At 45.0% G+C, this 20,451-nt stretch overlaps 1 protein-coding gene across 1 annotated transcript in view; it reads left to right on the top strand.

Annotated features, from left to right (window-relative positions):
* Positions 1 to 922: 922 nt before the first annotated feature.
* Positions 923 to 20,451, top strand: part of LOC148645026 (heparan sulfate glucosamine 3-O-sulfotransferase 6) — a 37,658-nt gene continuing 18,129 nt past the window's right edge. Inside the window, exon 1 of the mRNA XM_088612278.1 lies at positions 923 to 4,372. Coding sequence (XP_088468404.1) covers positions 3,822 to 4,372 — 551 coding nt within the window. The 5' untranslated portion in view covers positions 923 to 3,821. The remainder of the gene's footprint in view (positions 4,373 to 20,451) is intronic.

Raw genomic sequence — 20,451 nt, 5'->3', positions numbered from 1 at the left:
TCACCACTGGCAGCCCACTGGAGCTCAGCAGGTGGGAGCCTGGTCAGTACCTGGATAGGAGACCTCCTGGGAAAAACTAAGGTTGCTGCTGGAAGAGGTGTTAGTGAGGCCAGCAGGGGGCGCTCACCCTGCGGTCCATGTGGGTCCTAATGCCCCAGTATAGTGACGGGGACACTATACTGTAAACAGGTGCCGTCCTTCGGATGAGATGTAAAACTGAGGTCCTGGCTCTCTGTGGTCATTAAAAAATCCCGGAGTGTTTCTTGAAAAGAAGTCCCCAAATCTGCTCCAGTCTAGTTCTTCTTACACTTTCTAAAAGATTGGCAACCCCTGTAAGTGATTGATGGATCCAGAACATAACCTGTTCAATTAAGAGAACCACGGGGGACTGAAGAATACTTCGAATTTAGCCTTAAGAGATCTATTAATTACTTAATCTAACAAGTGACCTGTTCCGTTGACCACAATGGAATTGTCCCACATCTTGAGAAAACGGTGATTTATTGGAGATCTCCAGAATGGGGACAGGGCTGCCCAGGACCTGTGCTGGAGACTAAGCCTTGGCCTTAAAACGAGCTTCTTGTGACAGCGGGTCTTTAATCTGCTGTAACCGCCTGTGTCTGATCCCTCTGTCGCTCAACAGAAGAGAAGGGCTTGCGTCACGGTTCAAAAGGCTCTTTAGGCGATAAAGCTGTAACATAATGCGATTTTAAACCTGGGCTGACGGAGCCGTCTTTGAGGTGGGCGCTTTGAAACACCAGACCCCGTTCAGGTAATCCAGGACTGGAGTGAGCAGGGGGTGGCGTAGCTGGGGAGCGGAGGGCTTGAAGCTCTCGTTTGGGCTCGCTGGAGCGGCCCCCTGATGGATGAAAGAGGGTGGAACACTATGAGGTTTCGGGAGTGCGCACGGCTTGGAGCCTCGATACACAGCGCGACACGGGCTGACCAGGACAAAACGAACAGTGCTGCGGTCTGTCGCTCGTACTGCAACTGTAAAATGATTAGAGGCAGAATGATCATTTCGTTCATTTCTTTAAAAAAAAACACATGCGTCATTTTAAATCTAACCTTGTACTCTGGTAACAATCACTGAGCGAGGACCGAAATGAAGCCAACGAGTGTGTCATCCTTGCTGCTTCACGTGTGCCAGGAGCTGATTTATAATGAAACAACGTTAGCGGTCTTTTTTTTTTTAATCTTGTAATTTATTTCCAATTTAAAAAAAAAACCAAAGCCCTTAGCGCCTTGAGAACCCGCCTCAGATCGGCAGCGTCGTCGATTTAAAGATGTTAAATGTTTTCAGACGTCAGCCTCCGGCGGCCGTTAGAGAGACAGCCAGGTTTTTCGTGTCGCTGCCTTGCGGCAGATGGCCCCTGTCCGGCGGCGTTAGCCTGCGAGCTGAAGGGCCGGACGGTAGCCGCCTGCTGCGGTCCGGTGCGTACTGGTGGCCGGGCAGGTGGGCTTTTTAGTCGGCTGACTGACAGGTGACGGAGAGCGATCCCCACCGAATCGCCAGCGCCTTTCGACCCAGTCCTTCGCTGCGCCAGTCCCCGGGAGACACCCACACAAGCAGCGGAAATGCCACCCTGTTACACAGTTCGCGCTGGAGGTGCCTGGAGAAGGACAGCTGAGGAGACTCCTGTGCGCTCTGCCCCCCGGAGACCGCCCGTCAAACACGCTGTGCCAAACACTAAGCGGGGCTCCCAACACACCAGTTTCAGCCGCTTAAGCGATCTGTTACATATATTTAGTTTTGTCCGATCCAAACACCTTTTTAAAATAAAATTAACGAAGTTCTGAAATTAAAGGACCAGTATCGGAATTACTCAAAAAAAATTATTGGGAGTACTGTCGATGAATTCCTTCTATGTCTTTTTTTAAAATAACGTTTTATCGTCATTTATATTGAGAAACCACTCGTAGTTTTTGCTTGATTGCGTTGATCCCATGTTCTAGACTGAGACTTGAAAACGCTGCTCTCCGTTTTACCATTTTTTTAAAACCCAAAACGACATCATTATTCTTGAATATTATGCTGATATTGATAAGCTTGGTCTCGAAGTCGCTTCTAGAAGACGGTGATTCTATTTAGCTATTTTCGTAATCACGTTTAAATGCTGTTTAAATTATTTTCTTTAGCACGCATCAATCATCCCGAAAACCCTCGCAGCAAGAAGCAATTAGTATTCCCTGTGAGATTAAACTGGATTAAAATGTTGCCCTCCGGACCTTTTCGGACGCAATAATATCCTATCGTCTGCTAGATATCTGTTTATCTGTTAATAAAACCATCGATACTGCACCCAATAGGCAAGTAAGGCGACACATCTCGGCGTTTAAGCGACAGCTCGAAAAACTGCCGCCGGGAGCGCGGCCCGGATTGTGTTAAGAGTAATTGTGTAATTAGACTCAGTTCACAAAGGAGTACCTAATTAACTCAAACGCGCCGTTTATGTATAATATATACTGAAATCGAATTCATGCCAATACAGGTAAACATCAGCGAGACTGCGAGAAAAAGGGACTATCACAAAGCGCTGGTAGCAGGATTATTTTATTACACGATTTCACCAAAGCCGTTTATAGTCGAAAACGTACGCAAATAATATGATAAACGAAAAAAAAAGACCTAGTAGGAAAAAAAGTTTAATTCGTCAAAATATGGACAGGCTGCAATCTAATTTTGAAAACAAGCTGTTTCAGTGCTTGTGTCGGTGGAAAATAAAGTCAGGAAACGAAGACTGTCCTGGTATGGTTTTAAACATGTCTTCTTGGATTCTACTGTGAATGCAGTGCGAATTGCCATCGTTTCCAACATCAACTATCTGATTCAACTCTGTAGGTGTTTTAATGCTCCGAAGTTGAGCGCGGTGACACGGGTTCAGAAATACTGTACCCAGGCATTAGTGACACAACTCAGCGCAGAGATGATCCTACAGGTCACCCCTGATGAAAGACTCGCTGCCCTGGGCGATTCGGAGGACAGATGACAACTCCATCTGCACCCTAAAAAGAAGAATGTCGGATTAGATATACAGTATCTCTTCATCAGGTCATCAATATATTTCCTGACTCCTAGATACTCAGTCACCCCATCTGAGCTACCTGTCCCATTAGTGCGAACACCCACGACCCCCCAATTTATTTCCTGTCCCCCGAGAACTTGAAGTAGCCTTAACACTCTGAATGTTAGCAGAGTTAAGACTCGCAAGAACGTCTAAGAATAGCAAAGCGAAAGGGGTGGGATTTTCTTTTTCCTTAAACGGGGCGTGGATTACTCTCGCAGGAGTGGAGAAGTGTGAGAATTTAAATCGTGGATTCAGATCGCGTGTGTGTGCGAGAGAGAGAGGGGAGAGAGAGAGAGACTGTGAGAGCGCTTAATCACGCAACTGAAGACTGGGACGTAAAGGGGCCGATGGTCAGTGAACTCGAGGTTTAAAATAATTGCAGGCCCTCAAAAAGACACGCTACCCCGTGCGGCAGAGCACAAGAGTGTGCCCGTTTGCCTGAACATCGCCCGAACATTTGAAAAATAATTCTGTTCAAGAACTTTGCTACTAGAGGCGGCTGATCTTTTCTGTATCATGAATAAACGCATAACACGCGTGACATATTTGCGGAAATTGTCTTGGTAACAGATGGACACACTTCCCACAGTTGGCAGACGGGACCTGCTTCTCCAACCTGCAACGGGCGAGTTTCCCTGTTGGTTTTTTTCTTTTAAAGTGTCAGCATTTTGGAGTTTTCTGGTTGTGCAAGGGAGGGTCATAAGGCATGCTACCTACGTTTTGCCTGCTGCATTTTGATCAGGATAGCGACTCATGGGATGTAGCATTTGGAGAACTAGGTTTAACCTTGGACTTCTGAAGGCGCAGTCCAGAGTATCGTTTTTTTTTACCATGATCATAATTTTTACTTATTTTTTTTACTGTCTGACCGGCTACTGCGACTCCCTGCCGAGGCCACTGTACGACCAGCAGATTTTCACCGGCACCAGCATCAAGCACGACGGACAGGACGCGTCCCCACAGCACGGTCGCCAGCCGAGCGCATCGGCGGACAGGAACAGGACCGCTCCCGGCTCCGGGACGCGAGAGCTCCCGGATTCGATCAGACTGCACTCCATCCTGCAACAGATCGGACATGTGCAGAGGCAGATCTCGGACGGGGACAGGGAAGACGCTGACAGCACCCTATCCGTGTTCAATAGCTTTGGGAGTAAAAAGTTCCCGCAGGCGATCATCATCGGCGTGAAGAAGGGGGGCACCCGGGCGCTGTTGGAGTTTCTCCGGATTCACCCCGATGTCAGAGCCGTGGGGGCCGAGCCGCATTTTTTCGATAGATTTTACGATAAAGGACTGGAGTGGTACAGGTAAGGCCATCAAAATACAGCCGCCCAGTTTGGGGGTTATCGGTGCCGACTGGTCTAAAAAGAAACCAAAGGTACCATTTTTTGGGGTGGGGGTCTGACATCACCAGATTATCCTAAATGTTACCAAAACTACATTAATAAAGTGTGTTCGTCCTTTCCGAACTCGATCCATGTGACAAAATGTACTGCATAAACCGAAATACGAAACCGACATGAATCAGTTTTAGGTAAGTGGCAAAACTGCACTAAGAATTGGATTCTGTTTTTTGTTTTAATAGAAAAGTCTGATGGCTTTCACACACAAAATGTGAACCAAAAACAACTTCCAACGCGTTAAGGCTTCAGATTCCCCAAAAGATTGACATTCAATATTTTTTACACACTTGACACGGATAAAACTGTTATTTTTGGGCTGTTTAATTTCGGATATAATATAAGGAATTTTATGTAGTGAATCAGCACTTAAAACTAGTGATAATCTAATTCTTCGTTACAACAACAATTATTATTATTATTATTATTATTATTATTATTATTATTATTATTATTATTATTATTATTATTATTATTATTATTACAGTCCACAGGTTTAGGGTTTCTTATTTAAGATAATTCAAAAAATAAGATTTAGTCATGAAACTTTTTCTTAACGTATCACTTGTAAAAGAAATTTAAAATCTGCTCGAACATGAATTTTACCTAACATATATACGTACATTGTCCTATTTTGCCTGTACCGAAATGCTTTTACTTTGATTATGTTAAAAATGTAGCTCTGAAGCAAGGATTGATAGCACCGTGTACATCGCATGGGTAGAAATGAATAAAACAAGTTCCTCTTCATCAAAAGGGCCGCTTCTAGCGATTGCCTTTCAAATCGTGTGTCGTTGGCGTTTGTCTGTGAACGGCAAAGGATCATTTTCAGAAATTCCGGCCTCTCACATTTGGAGTTCTGTATCTCAGGAGAGTTTTCCGTCGGACTCATTTGTAAAGACCTCTTCTGGGCTGCCATTAACCTCCTCTGCTGACATGACGTTCGGCTTTCTGGGAGGTTTATAATAGTATTGATTCTCCCGTGTGCTAAGTCGTAAAATTTAACGTACCGTCGTTTCCACTTAGGTTCGAAGGAGGAATAAGACAGCGGATAGAGGCTGTTTGCATATCAACACAGTTCTGAGAACCTGCAAAAGGGTAGAGGAGTTTGAGGCAAAACGGCACGATAATAAATAAATCATTAATTCACAAACACTCCGGCACGCCAAGTGCAGGTCCTGATTTAAAAATCCACATCCGTTAACTTCAGGATTTCTGAAGGTGGCGTGCAATTAATACATCAGCTATTTAGGCCTTGGACATAGAGCTTCGTTCATTGCAATAGCTTGCTTAATACTAAAACCTGAATGCTTTAACTTAGTTCCACTACATCCATCTGCGTGGGACTTCTGCGTCCTAGAGTTCTATCAGCTCGGGCTTCTCTGCAGAAAAAAAGGAGTTACTAAGTACCTCTGATCGCTCCAGTTAATACCGGCCAGCGTGTTATAGGACTGTAGCACTTGAATTGCTAGAAATATTGGCAAATCTGTAACGATTGACCAACAGGAAAGAGAATAGTTTTGTTTGAAGCCGCGCTAGGGAGTAAAAAAAATAATATTTGAAAGGTAAAGTAATTACAAATTCACAAAATCGTGCCTTGCCAAGACAACGTCTGAAAAGCGTTAGTATTTCCTTCAAAGCAGAAGTGAAGTACCTTTCACCTAGTGTATTTATTTACATAGTCATATCTGTGTGTATATGTTGTGCATAAATGAGGAAGCCGAGGTTCATTCCACCTTCTAAACTAATAAGAAAAAAACAACGTTTCGACGGTAGAGCTTCATGATAACTCTTCTTCACACCTTTGAAGACGCTCAAGAGCTGAAAGGTTCTCTTCCTGTACTTTCCAGCGTGGAGTTACTGTAACCTGTTGCGTATCCCTTTGCAGTTTATCGAACCCCAGCGCATAACCCACAGGAACCTATGCTGTATATATGAAAGTGCCCACCTATTCTTCATTCTACGCGATAACTATGCGCTTTCAGCTATTTACTGTATGTGTTCTACCATATATATTTCAAGTGAGAATTTACGCACAGCGCAGAATGATCTCTGCTCCTGAAGGAACATTACAGTGGAAAGCATAAAATAAACGGCGGCTATTGTCGTTTGTATACGGCTTTGGCGAAGGCTCTGGGATTTTCTTTTTCTGAATTCTCGATCAGTTTTGCAGCCAGGGGGGTTTATTAGCGCGCGTATTGAAGGCTTGTCAATAGCTCTTCAGTGCGTGAGGGCTCGGCGAGATGGCAGCGCGACTTGCCACAGGCTGACGGAGAGGGTACTGGATGGGGGGTAATTGATGGCTTCTGCAGAGCGTCTCAGTCTCCAGCTTGTCAGTAGAGAGCTCATTACTAACACTTGTCAATAAACTCCAGGACTTAGAGACCCAGCCATTCGCAGGGTATTCAGTCCCATGCCAATAAAATACTGCTGATTGACCTAACGTGCACCTACTGGAAGCGATGGTGGGATTCGGACTGTCTGATTGTGCTGTTCACTGAAGCAGAAGATCAGCGCTATATCTGAGTGGGGGTAAATTGTGGCTTTAGCAAAATCACCACAGTGATCCGTGTTCTCCTTGATAATGACACTGTTCAAATAGATATCAGCATCACATTACAGTAGAGTGCTTTTGAAATGCTACTGTGTCATTTTTTAGGAGATGCTGGTTGATACAACTGCTTCTTGCAATATTGAACACGGCACATTGTACACAGGCACTGTTTGCAAGGTTTTACAGCTGACTACAGCTAGTTTGAGCAGGATGTCTGGTTGAAGTATTAGCCTAAGTGAATATATCTTTTCTACTGTTTTCCCTTGAATAAAATGAAGAGGTTTAGATACAGAATTCTAAATAAACACAGAAGTTGTTTAGTTCAGTTTACTCTTGCACAATTATATGTTTGTATGGTGTGGTTCTTTTGTTTTTGACAGTTCTTCTCAGACAGGCTTCTTCAGTTTTGAATGTGGCTTGTTAAATAGGCTGAAATGGAGACGATGTGTCATATTCATGCACCTCCTGCATGCACAGTTTGAATGACTTAAATCATTCGTTTATCGGTTTATACAGTAATTAGGTGGTGTCATGTCCTATCAATGGTCTATTTAATTCACCTGTACTGTACTTTGCAAGGGATTATACAGTATTTGACAATATCACTCATTATCATTAGCTGGCAGTCGATATTATGAAGAGCAGGGACAGTGTTCTCTTGGTGAATTGTGCAGAGCAGTCTTTCTTCAGACTTTCCAGTCCAACCTGTGTTATAAGACAGCTGCACTTAACTCTTGCTGGATCAGAAAACGTCTTGACTGTTGGTACGCTCCGGACATGACCCATTCAGACAGGAGAGCACGTTCAGTTCTCCACCTGGGATTTGAGCCCAAAGCCCATACAACTGTTAATCCACGCTTAGAGAAGAATTTGGATTGGAGAGGTGGAGGGAAGACGCTGTGTTCCTAGGTTATGATTTCTACGTTTTTTCATTTCTTTCCCGCCAGTAGGAGGAAAAGTAAGACAAAACCGTCCTGTTCATGAGCACAGGGAGTTGCGCTCATAATTGCATGTGCCACATGAAACTGTTTATTTTAATCACTTATGGCAGTTTGGGTGCCTTTTTGGCACAAAAATCCCAGCTACATTTACCACATCAGGCAGCCACCAAGAGAACACAGCACAATCACGAAAAGCAGTTAATTACTGAAAAGGGCACCTTTGTGGTGAGCACAGCATCTCTGGGACCTGTGTGTATGTGTGTCTGTTGCAATTAGCTCATTTGTGTACAGCAGGGATATTTTAAATCTTGCAGATTATGCAAAAACGAAGTGCTTTTATGTCTCAGCTGTACGGGGGATTTAAATCTCTGATATTAAGCTGTAGGTTGCGTGGGGGGGGACTTTTGAGTAACTCTTGGTACAAAAACGCTCGTTTGGTTCAGAGTACGTCACAGACAGCAATCACAGAGCACGTTAATGTTGCAGTGATTAGGATCAGCAATTATGCTGAGTGATATGGCTTCCTTTCATTTGTAACCCCTCTTACGTTCTCATGTACGGAAGGAGGCAGCCTGGGTGAACTTATCTAGGAGGGGTCCCCAAGACAGTGGGGTGGCCCGTTATCGTCCAGCTAATCAATCATTGTGCTTCATCCAAATGAAGGATTTGCAGGGCTGCAGTGCAGATGTGTCCCTCCTCCGATTAAAAAGCTTGCCTGTGCTCACAGAAGCTCCTCCGGTTGCCAAAACCTTTAACAAAGCAGTTTCTCTTCCGGCATATATTTGTGTGGGCAATGGCATTAAGGAGTAACCATGCAATTTAGGAGAAGGTAGCAGATTAATGGGAGGGCCTTAGGGCATTAATAAAAAAAATAAATTGCACTTTGTTCCAACTTGCAACTTTGTGGTTGGTAACGGGTTTAATTGTTTTGGTCGTATCCAATTGCCAATTATTTTACAGAGCTGGGCAGCAGGAAAGGTACAGTAGTAGTGTGTGGTTGATGGCAGTCAGGAGTGGGTGTTCCTGTAAGTGTAATTGTTAGACCAAGTGAGAAAGTTAGAAAGGCAATTAATGAGAGGGGGCCATTAGGCTTATCTAGCGCTGCATTCCATCCCTGTTCCATACTCCCACAACCCTTCGCGTAAAGAAGTGTCTCCTGTTGTTGGTTTTAAAGGCGTTCTCACCTTGTTTCCATAGTTCCCTCAAACTCTTTTTTTGTCAAGACTAATAACAACATAAGTAAGAGGTGAGGACGGGTGACAAAGACCCAGTTTAGGATGTGATGTGCATAGATGTTTCGGAGAGTGTTTCACGTTTCATCTGTGTTTCACGTAGTCTGTCAGAGCAGTTACAGTGACAGAGGCAGAACTGCGCCACTCCCCTGGGGGGATCAAACCTAAGTCTCTTGCAGGCAGAGGTGTGTTTCCAGTTCTTTCAGAAGGGAGACCAGGAGTATCATTAGCTGCAGAGAAAAGGTGCCGTGCGATATCTGTGTGTGTTGTCTTCCTCCCAGGCTGTAATGCACCAGGAGTTGGGTATTGAAGGTGTGTATCCTGCAGAAAAATAACCTTATCCAGGTCTGGGGAGATGACAGAGGGGCACCCACTGACTCACTTCCCTCATTAACAAGGCACAGGAGCTGCCAGACCTGTAAAGACGTTGCCATGCATTAACAGGAAACCAGAAAACCTTGTTTTTGTTGACAGAGGGGTTGCTTTCGAGAAGTGTGAGCTCTATGCCTTACGTACTGAGAGGGCCAGGGAGACTGCCTGCTGTTCCATGCTTGCCAAGTACAGCGCTGTAAAAGTCATGGAGCGAACGACTCTGCCTTGTTCAGGCAGTTATCCCACATGATGAAGTTATGCTGCCTCTGCTCTCTTCCGGTGAAACTCACTTTGCAGTTACCTGTGCAGACAATTGGCAATCGGCCAATCCCAGTGCCCAAAAGCGCTGGCTTCTATCACACATCAGGATCTTGAATTCTGGAGTTCTGCTTGTTTATCTGTAATTGTAAGTTTCATACAGCTTGTCAATGTTTGTCGGTCTTTCTTGACCTCAGTGCAGCAGAGCTCCCATTTCCTACTTTAGTCCCCGGTGTCTTTCTGTGTTTTATGAGCCTTGAGGTGACTCTGCTCACAGGCGGAGACAACAGAGGGGAAAAACGGACTTCCTCTAAAACAGCTGCTTTGTCCTGCAGGTAAAACAATTGAAACAATATGCTTGTTCAGTTTGCACTGGCACAACCTCCCCTCACTGTCCAGCTTTACCTGAAACTCAGTCCATGTTGGGAACATGATACAGTTCCTCTGTGAGGTACTACAGGGCCTCAGAATTAATAAATGCTAACATGCCTGTGCCTAAGGCAACACTGATACTAGTTATTTGCATAACTCTTCTTTAATTGAAGGTGTGTGCTACTGTGGTTTGGAAATTATTGGCATTCCAGTAAACACTGCACCTGAGTTTAAGTTTGCTTAGCCTACACGTTTGTTTCTTCAGCAAATCCCCACCCGTTTTTCTTAGAAACCTTTAACCGTGCGTGAGCATACTCCTGCACCCAGAGCTTCTTCAGTTATACAGCTGCTGTTCCTATTAGTGAAGATAAGCTCGTTAAAAGCCCCTCTGCTGGGGGAAAGGGTGAAGCTAACGAGGTCGGGGGGTATTGGCCAGCAGGGGGCAGAGAGATGAAAATGAGACACCCTGTCACCCCTGTGTGTTCAAGATCCCCCTGATGCATGCTGATGGACAACCGAGGAGTTGAACATCTCCTGTCTTTGTGCTGGCGATGCCCAGGAAGACCTGCAGCACACAGAGGCAGAGGAAAGCTGCTGATCGTTCTATTGCAGTACTCCATGAAATTTTCCACACATCCATAAGATAAGATAAGATCACTGTATTAGCCAGATACATTTTCTTGCATTAAGAATTTGTCTTTTCGCATACCCCAGCTTGCTCTCCATGAGACACACAGACAGGGAGAGAGAAGCTTGGGGTCAGAGCACTGGGTTAGCCATTTATACACTCCTCTGGAGCAGCTTGCACTTGCACGTCTCCAGCCTGGCTGTGAGGTGAAGCAGAGATATCAGGGTGTGCTCAGCTGTACTTGGAGTGGAGAAACAGGAAAGAAAGGAATATCCCGACAGGAACACTGTTTCTTTTCACGGAGGGCACCCATCACCGAAAGCAGCGAGGGGAAAAACCACAAACATCATCGCAATTCCCGGCTGTAATTTTGTCTGCCTCTCTTGTCGTTTTTTTTTTAATCCCCGCCTCCCTCTATAAACAGGAGAACACATGGAAACGCTTTCGCAGTGATCATTTCAGTCGCGAAAACGGCCACTTCTTTCTCGTTCTCTGCCTCTGCTTTCTCTCGCCTGCTCCTGGCCTCTCTTCCTTGTCGTCTGCGAGACCGGGACAAAAAAAAGGAGCTGGAGTTCGTCTGGAAATGCCTGTGGCGGCTCTGGCTTCCAGCAGGCAGTGCTTGGTACAAATTTGAAAATTGTCTGAACAGCGTCAGGGCAGGCAGGCACAGAGAATCAGGGTGCCCAGCCTGCCTCAAAGTTGTGTAACTGGAGTCAGATGTGGCTTCTCTCAGTGGAAGGAGCCACCCTGTGTATATTGTGCGTTTAATTCTGAGGGTTGTGGATGGATGGAGTGGGGGGTACTCGGAGGTGGACAAATTCTTGTTAGAAGTTTCTAGGCTGATCTGGCCAGATCTCAAAAGCTCGGCAAGACTGGGCCTGGTCAGCGCTGGGCTGGGAGACCTCCAAGGTAAGCTGGGTTGCTGCTGGTGGAACAGTGGGTGGTCCTCTTCTCTCTGGGCCAGAATCTCCTGACCATTGCCACAATGTTGTGATGGAAGGCACTGTATTGTTTGAGATGCTCTCCTGGGGATTAAACCAAGGTCCCGCTTAATTGGCCACTGTAGGTCCCATGAGATAATCGGAAGATTAAGGGTGTTAACTCTGACATCCTAACTTAATTAAACTCTGGGCCTGCATAATCTGGCCTCCCTAAAGTTCTCCCTTAACTCCGCTGGTGAAGCAGTCTCTGCCTGATCTGCTGAACATTAGCACTGCAGGGGCATAATTTAGTGGTGGATGAAGTGGGTATCTTCTGTATGTTAATCCCTTTGGGATGCTCTGGAATGAAAATAATGTGATTCATTTGGATTGCCGTTCAGTACAATTCGAAACTCCACTCTTTATGTCTGGCAACATCACATCTGCAGATGAAGAGACTTTAAAACTAAAATCCGCAAAGTGGAAAGCGCTGATCTCCATCCTCAACACCTTTATTAAGAAGAAGTGCATTTAAAATGAGGACTGGTGGCCCGTCTTTAACCAAAGGATTGTGGGAATAGGGAGCAGGCTACTCCACCATATTGGAAGAGGCCAGAGTATCTGATCAACAAGAAAAGAATCTGGATTGGACTGTTGAATCAATTAGCTACAAACAACCAAACAAGCTAGTAACCATCAATTTCTTGTGGTCAGTTGAGTTTAACTGAGCTCTCTGTCACTGTGTTCTTTGATTCTCTAATGCAGTTAAACCACTCAAGTACAGCAGGGCCAGGGCATACTTTCCTAGGAACTGTAAGTTCATATCTGAAATCAAAGTCTTCTTCTCACATAGAGAACAGCTCCTGTCACTCTCTCTCTTAAATCAGTTTCCTCTTCTTCTGAACATATTCACTCCTGTTTTCCACAGCTGATTTGATACAAAAAACCCTCGTGGTTCACTTTTCCCCATCTCCTGGCTCTTCAGTCCTGGGGCTTTGAGTGCTGATTTTCTGTTTCTGTCCTTATTAACCAAGGAGATCATCGAAATTCCCTGGGAACCGTGGCAGAGCATTATGAGAGAAGCCGAGAGGGGTCTTTGAGCAGATGAAACGATTTTGCATGGTATTTTAATTTAATAAAATCGGACTTTGAAAACCAAAAAGCCGCGCAGTCTTTTAAATAAGCTGTGAGTAACTGCTCGGCAGACAGTGACCTGAGGTGGGCTGGAGGGGGGGGGGGTTGAGGTTGCTCTCAGGTCAGTCTGTATGGCAGGGTCAAAGGTCAGTGCACTTGTTCTTGTCACTTTCCGTGTGTCCTTGGATGTCAGAGGTCAAAGGCCACAGGTTGTGCATATACCCTGTTTTCTTCTTCTGTTTCTTACAAAAGAAAAACGGGAAGAAAGCTTGACCAGTTCATTCTCCCCCCTTGTCTTTAATCACTTCCACAGCTGAGCAGCAAAGAGGGGACATTCCACCGACACATTCCTTAAGAAGGCTTATGTCTCCTTGATAATACATTCACTCCTCCTTCCTGGAGGAATTCACTTTCAGAGGTACACCATGTTACTATTTTCAGAGATACACAAGGTTAATATACACAGTGTTAATATTTTCTATTGAATGTCACCATCTGGCTTCAACAGTAAAGTGTGGAGGAGGAGCAGTACCGGGGGCTGATGGTAAAACACGCTCTGATACGAGGGACTGGTCAACAGAGTCCCCTCCCTGAGAGTGTCCTAATGAGAAAAAACAAAGTAAAGCTGAGGGAAGCACCAACTGTAAAAATGAAAACAGTATACAGACACATTACAAACCAAGCAGAACAAAGTAAATGATCTACCATCTCATCCAGCTGTTGTTTTGTCCATGAAGACCATTCTTGTTAAAGCAGAAACCAGTTTCTTCCAACATGGCTGAATAGCTTGTTCCATACTCCCACAACCCTTTGGGTAAAGACAAACTCCTGCCCTGTTTTTAAACACATTTCCACCTGGTAAAGGTATTGGGGATGGAGAATTCTGCAGATTTCAGTTTCTCATGATCTAAGTCAGGTAAAAGTTAAACTGCTGCAAGACCCGCCTTACTGAAGCATTGAAAAATGAACTGCAAAGCATTCAGCTTTATGGGTTATCACTGTGGTCATTGATTGCTTGTGTGAAATAGCCCAGAAGGCCAGCCTATGGCACAAAGAGGTGCAGTGAAACTGCTCTGAGCACTAGAAAGCCAGATGAGCTCTTTCATGTCAATTCACTGTCAAAATGGCAAAAGTAATTGCGTCCCCTGATCTAGCCTGGCAAAGTATTTAGGATGTTGGGTGTTGAATTCAAGGGATACAAACATACTCTTATATGAGCATTTCCATCGCTAAATGACCCTCAAAACCTGCGTGTGCAGCAACAAAACAACAGTTTCCAATACAATACAGAAAGACTGATGTTTGCTGGGTCATATTTCTCTGGCTGTGGTTGTGCCTGTAGGGGAGACAGATGGAGGGGAGAAATTAAGTTCCTAGTAATTGTGTGGGCAAGTTTTAATAAATATTGTCTTTGAATTCAGTGACATTTATGAAAAACAGCCTTTCTAACATTAAGGAAATGCCCGTAGCTTAAAATAAATGAACAAATAAATGCCACAGCTCAGCTCCCCTTTGAAGTTATATTCTTTACCTTTTAGTGCTTTAATTAGCTCCATCTTGTGGTTCGGTCCAGTATTTTATTTGCCTGTCAAGTATTCTGTTTGTGTGTTTTGAGTTATGCCCCCAGAAGGGAAAATCCATTAAATTGCCCCACATGAATGACAGAGGAACTCAAGCGAACTTTTCTTTTCTTCTTGTCATGATTTGGTTTGCGATTTTATTGTGACGGAAAGGAGTCTCCACATTTAACGGCCCCGGCTTTTGATGGTACAGAAGTGGAGATGAGAGGTTTGTTGATGCGGTTCGAGGAAGTGGCTGGCTGGGCCTCGTAGCTTTTGCAGCAGCTGTGGAGGACTTTGCAACTGGGTTGTTTGCTTGTTGTCATTCAGTTTCTCTTCATGAAGCTCGTTTGACCGGAAGATAGCGGGGCTGTGAGAAAAAGGAGAAAGAAAAACCAGTGTCCCCAAAGCCGAGGAAAAGGGGGATCCTCAGACAGAGTAGTGTAACACACATGCCTGGGTTTCGTACCAGCCGCAAGCAGAACTAAAAATAAATTACAGGAACAAGCAACCGAGAAACCAAAAAGCATGGGGAACCCTTTCATGGTGGCAAGCATGAAAAGGCTGCTCTTGAAATGAATGAAATCTGTACCCCTCTGTAGCCACACACTCTGATGTTGGCTTCTCCCGGTTATGATCCAGCAAGAAAGCAGGGTGGGTGGCTCTGATTTATATATCGGGTGATTTATTGGGCTGTGAGACTGCTGGGGTCTGGGATTCAATCCCTGTCTTGTCCTAATGAGAAAAGGAGCAGGGCTCCATCAGGTGTGAAGGATAGTAACCGGATTTCGCTTTGGAATCACCAATTATTTTTGAAATACCCACCTGATTTGGCATGTGGAAGAGTCGGGTGTCTTTCCCCTTCCGACCTGATATGGGTAGAGGGCTGCACATACAGCACAGACAACATTTCAGTGTCTTTTCAGTGCTCTATAATTGAGGCAGCCACTGTGGACATCGATGTTAAACACTCTGGGCCAGACGATGATGAACACAACTCTGGATCTCTTCAGCCTTTTCCAAATCTAGACACCGTATGAGCGTTTTCAACGTGTGAGGCTTCTCCTGAATTATAAGTAATAGGTATCGGTTTTTGAACTCCTTTCGCTTGCTTATAGCAGTGTCTGTAGGGAAGGATTATTGACAATAAAACAGACATAGTTGATCACTTACAGGTGATTGAATACAGCTCCTTTCATTGGTCTCCAGTACTAGTTTTAAAGAGAGCACAGCTGTACTGTAGCCTGCTGACCTGACCTGTTAACTCAAGTAAGCATATATAAGTAATAATTGTAGGAATACAGGAAGAAGAATTGCTGAATACTGTTGATGAACCCAGTCTTACAGTAACATAGATCTTCTATTGGGAGAACATTCTCATCAGCACACCTTCCTCCACAGTCCCTATCCCCCCACCTGTCATTGACATTCTGACAGGTTATCAATCGCCTGACCTTTTCCCCCCTTGACATGAGAGGCCATCTCCAATCAGATTGCAATTAAAAAAATAACATAAATCTTTAGAGACGCCTGCAGTCTCAGAGCTAGGCTTAACGCTGGAAGGAGTGAATTTTGAGGAGAGTCGATTTGCATGGCTACTTGGACCCTTTCACTGTCATGGGGGCATGGGTCTCACTGTGTTTCAGCTTACAGAATCTTATAAAACACAAAGTACTGCATTGTTATAGATGGTGGACGGGAAACATTGGATCTGGGAACTCGTACCGCCTTTGGACAGATCGACCTGCTGTGAAAGAGCTATTGATCATACAGGATTAATTTGGCTCTAATTTGGATTCATTACATTAACCCATTGATTGCGATTCACGGTTTTTTATATCTGATGGGGAATAAAAACTCTTCCCAGCATCACCCTGGTGTGCCATTGATCTGTAGGGCTTCACAAGTTTTATATTCAATGCAGAAAGCCGTTCTTATTAAAATAGAAATAGGGTCTCATAATTTAATCATTATTGCCATTGCTGCCACTCATTTGACTACTATTACTACTTGACTATTATTTGGCTACTAGCTACTACTAAAAGCGCCCTCTATGAATTTTTTTTCACTTTTTTTTGCAATAGTTGGGGACACACTAACTATACTTACGTGTTACATTTTTACATCGCAGACAAGACACAGGCCAATATAACGACATTACACTCTAAGTGCTCCAAAATTCCAGAGCTGATTGAATTCTGCATTGTATTATCGCAGAGGTCTGGATGGGTGCCACTGCCTAATGCAGACCCAGCATTTAAGAAACCTGATCTGCAGCCTAACTGGCTGCTGACTGCTCAGTGTGACAGTGGGGCTGGGAATCCACTCTTCACATGCCTGAGTCAAACAGCAGCTCACTACATACCAGACTACTGTAAGGTACAGACCCCTCAGTCAGGGCTGCCCAGCTGCAGAGAGCTGCCTGGAGCCTAGCCAGGGAAGAGCAGCTTGATTATTAGTTTGTCAGGTTCCAGTGGTCAGCCCCTAGCCTGTGAGCACTCGATTACTGATTTGGGAATGCACTGCGCTGGGAGAAAGTGAAGTTTACCTGGGACCAGTCTTATCGGCACTGGCAGTCCAGACGAAACTTGTTTCCTAATTCCTGTGGCAGGGTGTGGAAATCGTGTTCGCTTTTGACATTGCAGTTGGTTTTGCTTTTGGTGTTCTGTTAAAGTGTGACTCCCTCTCAGCGCAGCGGACACTCAGAGTAATTTCTGTGAACAAGTCGGCGAGTGCCACCTGCTCTGTCTTCTGACCTCGCTGCAGTTAGACATTCACCCATCCCACTGAATCTCATTTCCTGAAAAACAAGTTAACCATCTGTAGTCTTTCTCAGAAGGCTTGTCTGATATACTGTATAGTATCTGATGTAATGGTAAAGTATTACCAGGGTAGAGAGAGATCTTTCAGATCTGGTCTTTACACACTGAGGTAGACTGGCCAGCCCCACATACCAGTACTGCACACACTGAGGTACGCTGGCCAGTACTGCACACACTGAGATATACTGGCCAGCCCCACACACCAGTACTGCACACACTGAGATACACTGACTGGCCCCACACACCAGTACCGCACACACTGAGGTACTCTGGCCAGCCCCACACACCAGTACTGCACACATTGAGGTACACTGGCCAGCCCCACACACCAGTACTGCACGCACTGAAGTACACTGGCCAGCCCCACCCACCAGTACCGCACACACTGAGGTACACTGACCAGCCCCACACACTAGTACTGCACGCACTGAGGTACACTGGCCAGCCCCACACCCCAGTACTGCACACACTGAGGTACACTGGCCAGCCCCAGACCAAGTACTTCAATTGCTGGTTGCTATATTTCCTCAGCAATATATCAAGGACTGCATAATTGCAGAGTTTTTAACTGTGACACTAATACTCACAAGAAGACATGTCACTTCACCAAGATAAGACTGGAATTGTTAAAAGAGCTTTTCTTTTAATCAGCACAGGCCACTCGTCCAGCCCACTCATTGCAGAGAATCGAGGAAGGTGGCTGTGGAGCTCAGGCAGTGGGTCTGCAGGTGGGGCTTTGAGCCCCAAGCGCCGAACATGCAGCACTTTCTGTCAGTTTATTGAGCTAATGCCCTAATCCCTCTCCAGAGAGCTCGGATTAGTGGGGCTGTCTGAGTGTATTAGCAGCTAGCGAGCAGTGGCAACACCAAGCGGATGGGACTCACTGCTGCACTGGGGCTCGGCTTTAATTCTCTTCTGCAGCCTCTCCAGACACCTGCAGAGCATCGCCTAATGCTGTAGAGATGTAGATGAAGACAGCGGAGAAAGGCAAAATCTGCTTCTTCCAGTGTCCATTTAGGGTGGAGGAAGACAGCTTCGAATGCAAAATAAGCTTTACATTAAACATCAGTTATTTATTACCAGCAACCTACCCTGTCTAGGCTAAGTGAGTGCATCACTGATTGAGAACTATATTGATATATGTCACTTTTATGCAGAGTGATTTGCAGGTCTTTCACCAATTCAGTCGTATTCATGTTACCAATCCATGTAGAAAAATGGGTTGACGTCAGGAAATTAAACATTTTGTTACTTTCCTGAGGCGTTAAGAGCAGAGGGCACGGTTGAAATGTGGAATGAAAGTAGGTTTGGCACAACAGGTCCCACTTGACCTCCAGTGTCCACTGTAAAAGCTGTGTCCCTCTTCCAATTTCTCACATAAGTGTAAAGTTATGTAATGTCTGCTGACTCCGAGAACTTCAAAAGAGGCCAATGAACCAGTCTCTGGGTTTGAGGTTTATCCCCAGAAGGAGAAAATATCCTTGGATTGGATACCTCCCAATGTATTTCCCACATGCTCCTTGTTTGTAACTTAAACGCCATCATTACGGTTGAGTGGAGACCACAAGCAGTGCGAGGTTTTGAGTCCCTGGTGGTGGACTGCAGTGGACTCTTCTAAGCGTGGTCTTCTTCGTGTGATGTTTGGTAGAGCCAAGAGGAGACGCAGGAATTCAAGATGAATGTCCACATGGTGGAAATTAAATTTTTCCGTGGTGCAGAGCGGTTGAATTTAAAAGGCCTCTAAATGTGGAGAAATCCTTAGGCATGCTATTTAAAATTTTCATTCCCATATGAACCATCCTGAGAATGATCGGCGGCATCGGCAGGATAGTAATCCAATGTCACCAAGACGTTCGGCTTTCTCTGAAGGTCCTGCCTCCAAGCCCGGCCCTGTCCTGAGCACACGGTATCTTGAGGCAGCGAGCATGAACATCAATGTTAAACACACTGGGTCGGACGATAATGAAAACAACTCACCCTTTTCCAAATCTAGACACAGCATGAGTGTTTTCAACGTGTGAGACTTCTCCTGAATTATAAGTAAAAGGTATCGGTTTGTGAACTCCTTTTGCTTGCATATAGCAGTGTCTGTAGGGAAGGATTATTGACAATAGAACAGACATAGTTGATCACTTACTGGTGACTGAAAACACCTCCTTTCATTGGTCTCCAGTACTAGGTTTAAAGAGAGCACAACTGTACTGTAGCCTGCTGACCCGTTAACTCAAGTAAGCATATATAAGTAACAATTGTAGGAATTATTATTATGTTTCTTTCGGAATTAAGAGCAGAGGAGGGGAGAGTCTCTGAAGCACAGCCTGATAATTCAAACATGGAATTTCAGTTAAAAAGTAACTCTTGCTGTGGGGTTCTTCCTTTTCCTCTTTCCCATTCCTGCGGGCTCAGCTTCGGGGGCACGATAGAGCCAAGGCAACGCGGCGCATGTTCCTTCTCGGCCACTGGGCGCAGGGAGGAGAGAAGACCCACCTGTCTGTACAGGGTTCGCCAGGGGGCAGGCAGCCTCTCTGCTCTTCACCACAAGGACGCTGGTTAGCAGCCAAGGCTGACTTCTTAAATCACTAAAAGTCAACAAAACGAAACAACGGGACTTTTTGGTTCTGTGCATTGCACATTCATTACAGGAAACCTTTCAGAAATGCAAGAAGGAAAACTCCCCAAGCCTGGTGCTTAGCTTGAGATTCTCCATTTAAAACCATGAGGACGTTGCCTAGTTTACTGGTGGTGAAGTAACCATTAGCTTCTCATTTAGACCTTAGGGGGAAAAAAAATTCAGCATCTTCCTGGGTCATCGTTCCTGGGTGCACGTGGGGTGCACAAAACTCTTATCTTCACCCAGGTGAGTTACCCCAATAGAAGCTCACTAATTTGAACAGTGACTCTTGCCCATCTTGCAGAGGGTTGAATACAGCTATGCAATATGGAAGAACATTCATCTTTTGAGCTGTCAGGAAACAAAAAAGAGGGAAAATCCTACAGTATATATAACTCGGACTTGAGGGGTGTACATTTGGAATACATATCAAGAAGCAAAACAAGTAAACTTCCCAGACTAACAAAACTAAAAGCCCCAAAGGAAATATTAAAGCAATTGAAGGTTTCCTCTCAGTAAAAGGAAACCATATTGCCTGCAGGGCAGTCTGATGGCTCTTTATGGGGATCCTTCTTTCTCTCCC

The sequence above is a fragment of the Lepisosteus platostomus genome, chromosome 19 (genome assembly GCF_059453375.1).
Source record: "Lepisosteus platostomus isolate fLepPlt1 chromosome 19, fLepPlt1.hap1, whole genome shotgun sequence".
Taxonomy (NCBI): Eukaryota; Metazoa; Chordata; class Actinopteri; order Semionotiformes; family Lepisosteidae; genus Lepisosteus; species Lepisosteus platostomus.
Note: the sequence above shows the minus strand (reverse complement) of the source record. Positions and strands in the feature narration are given on the sequence as shown.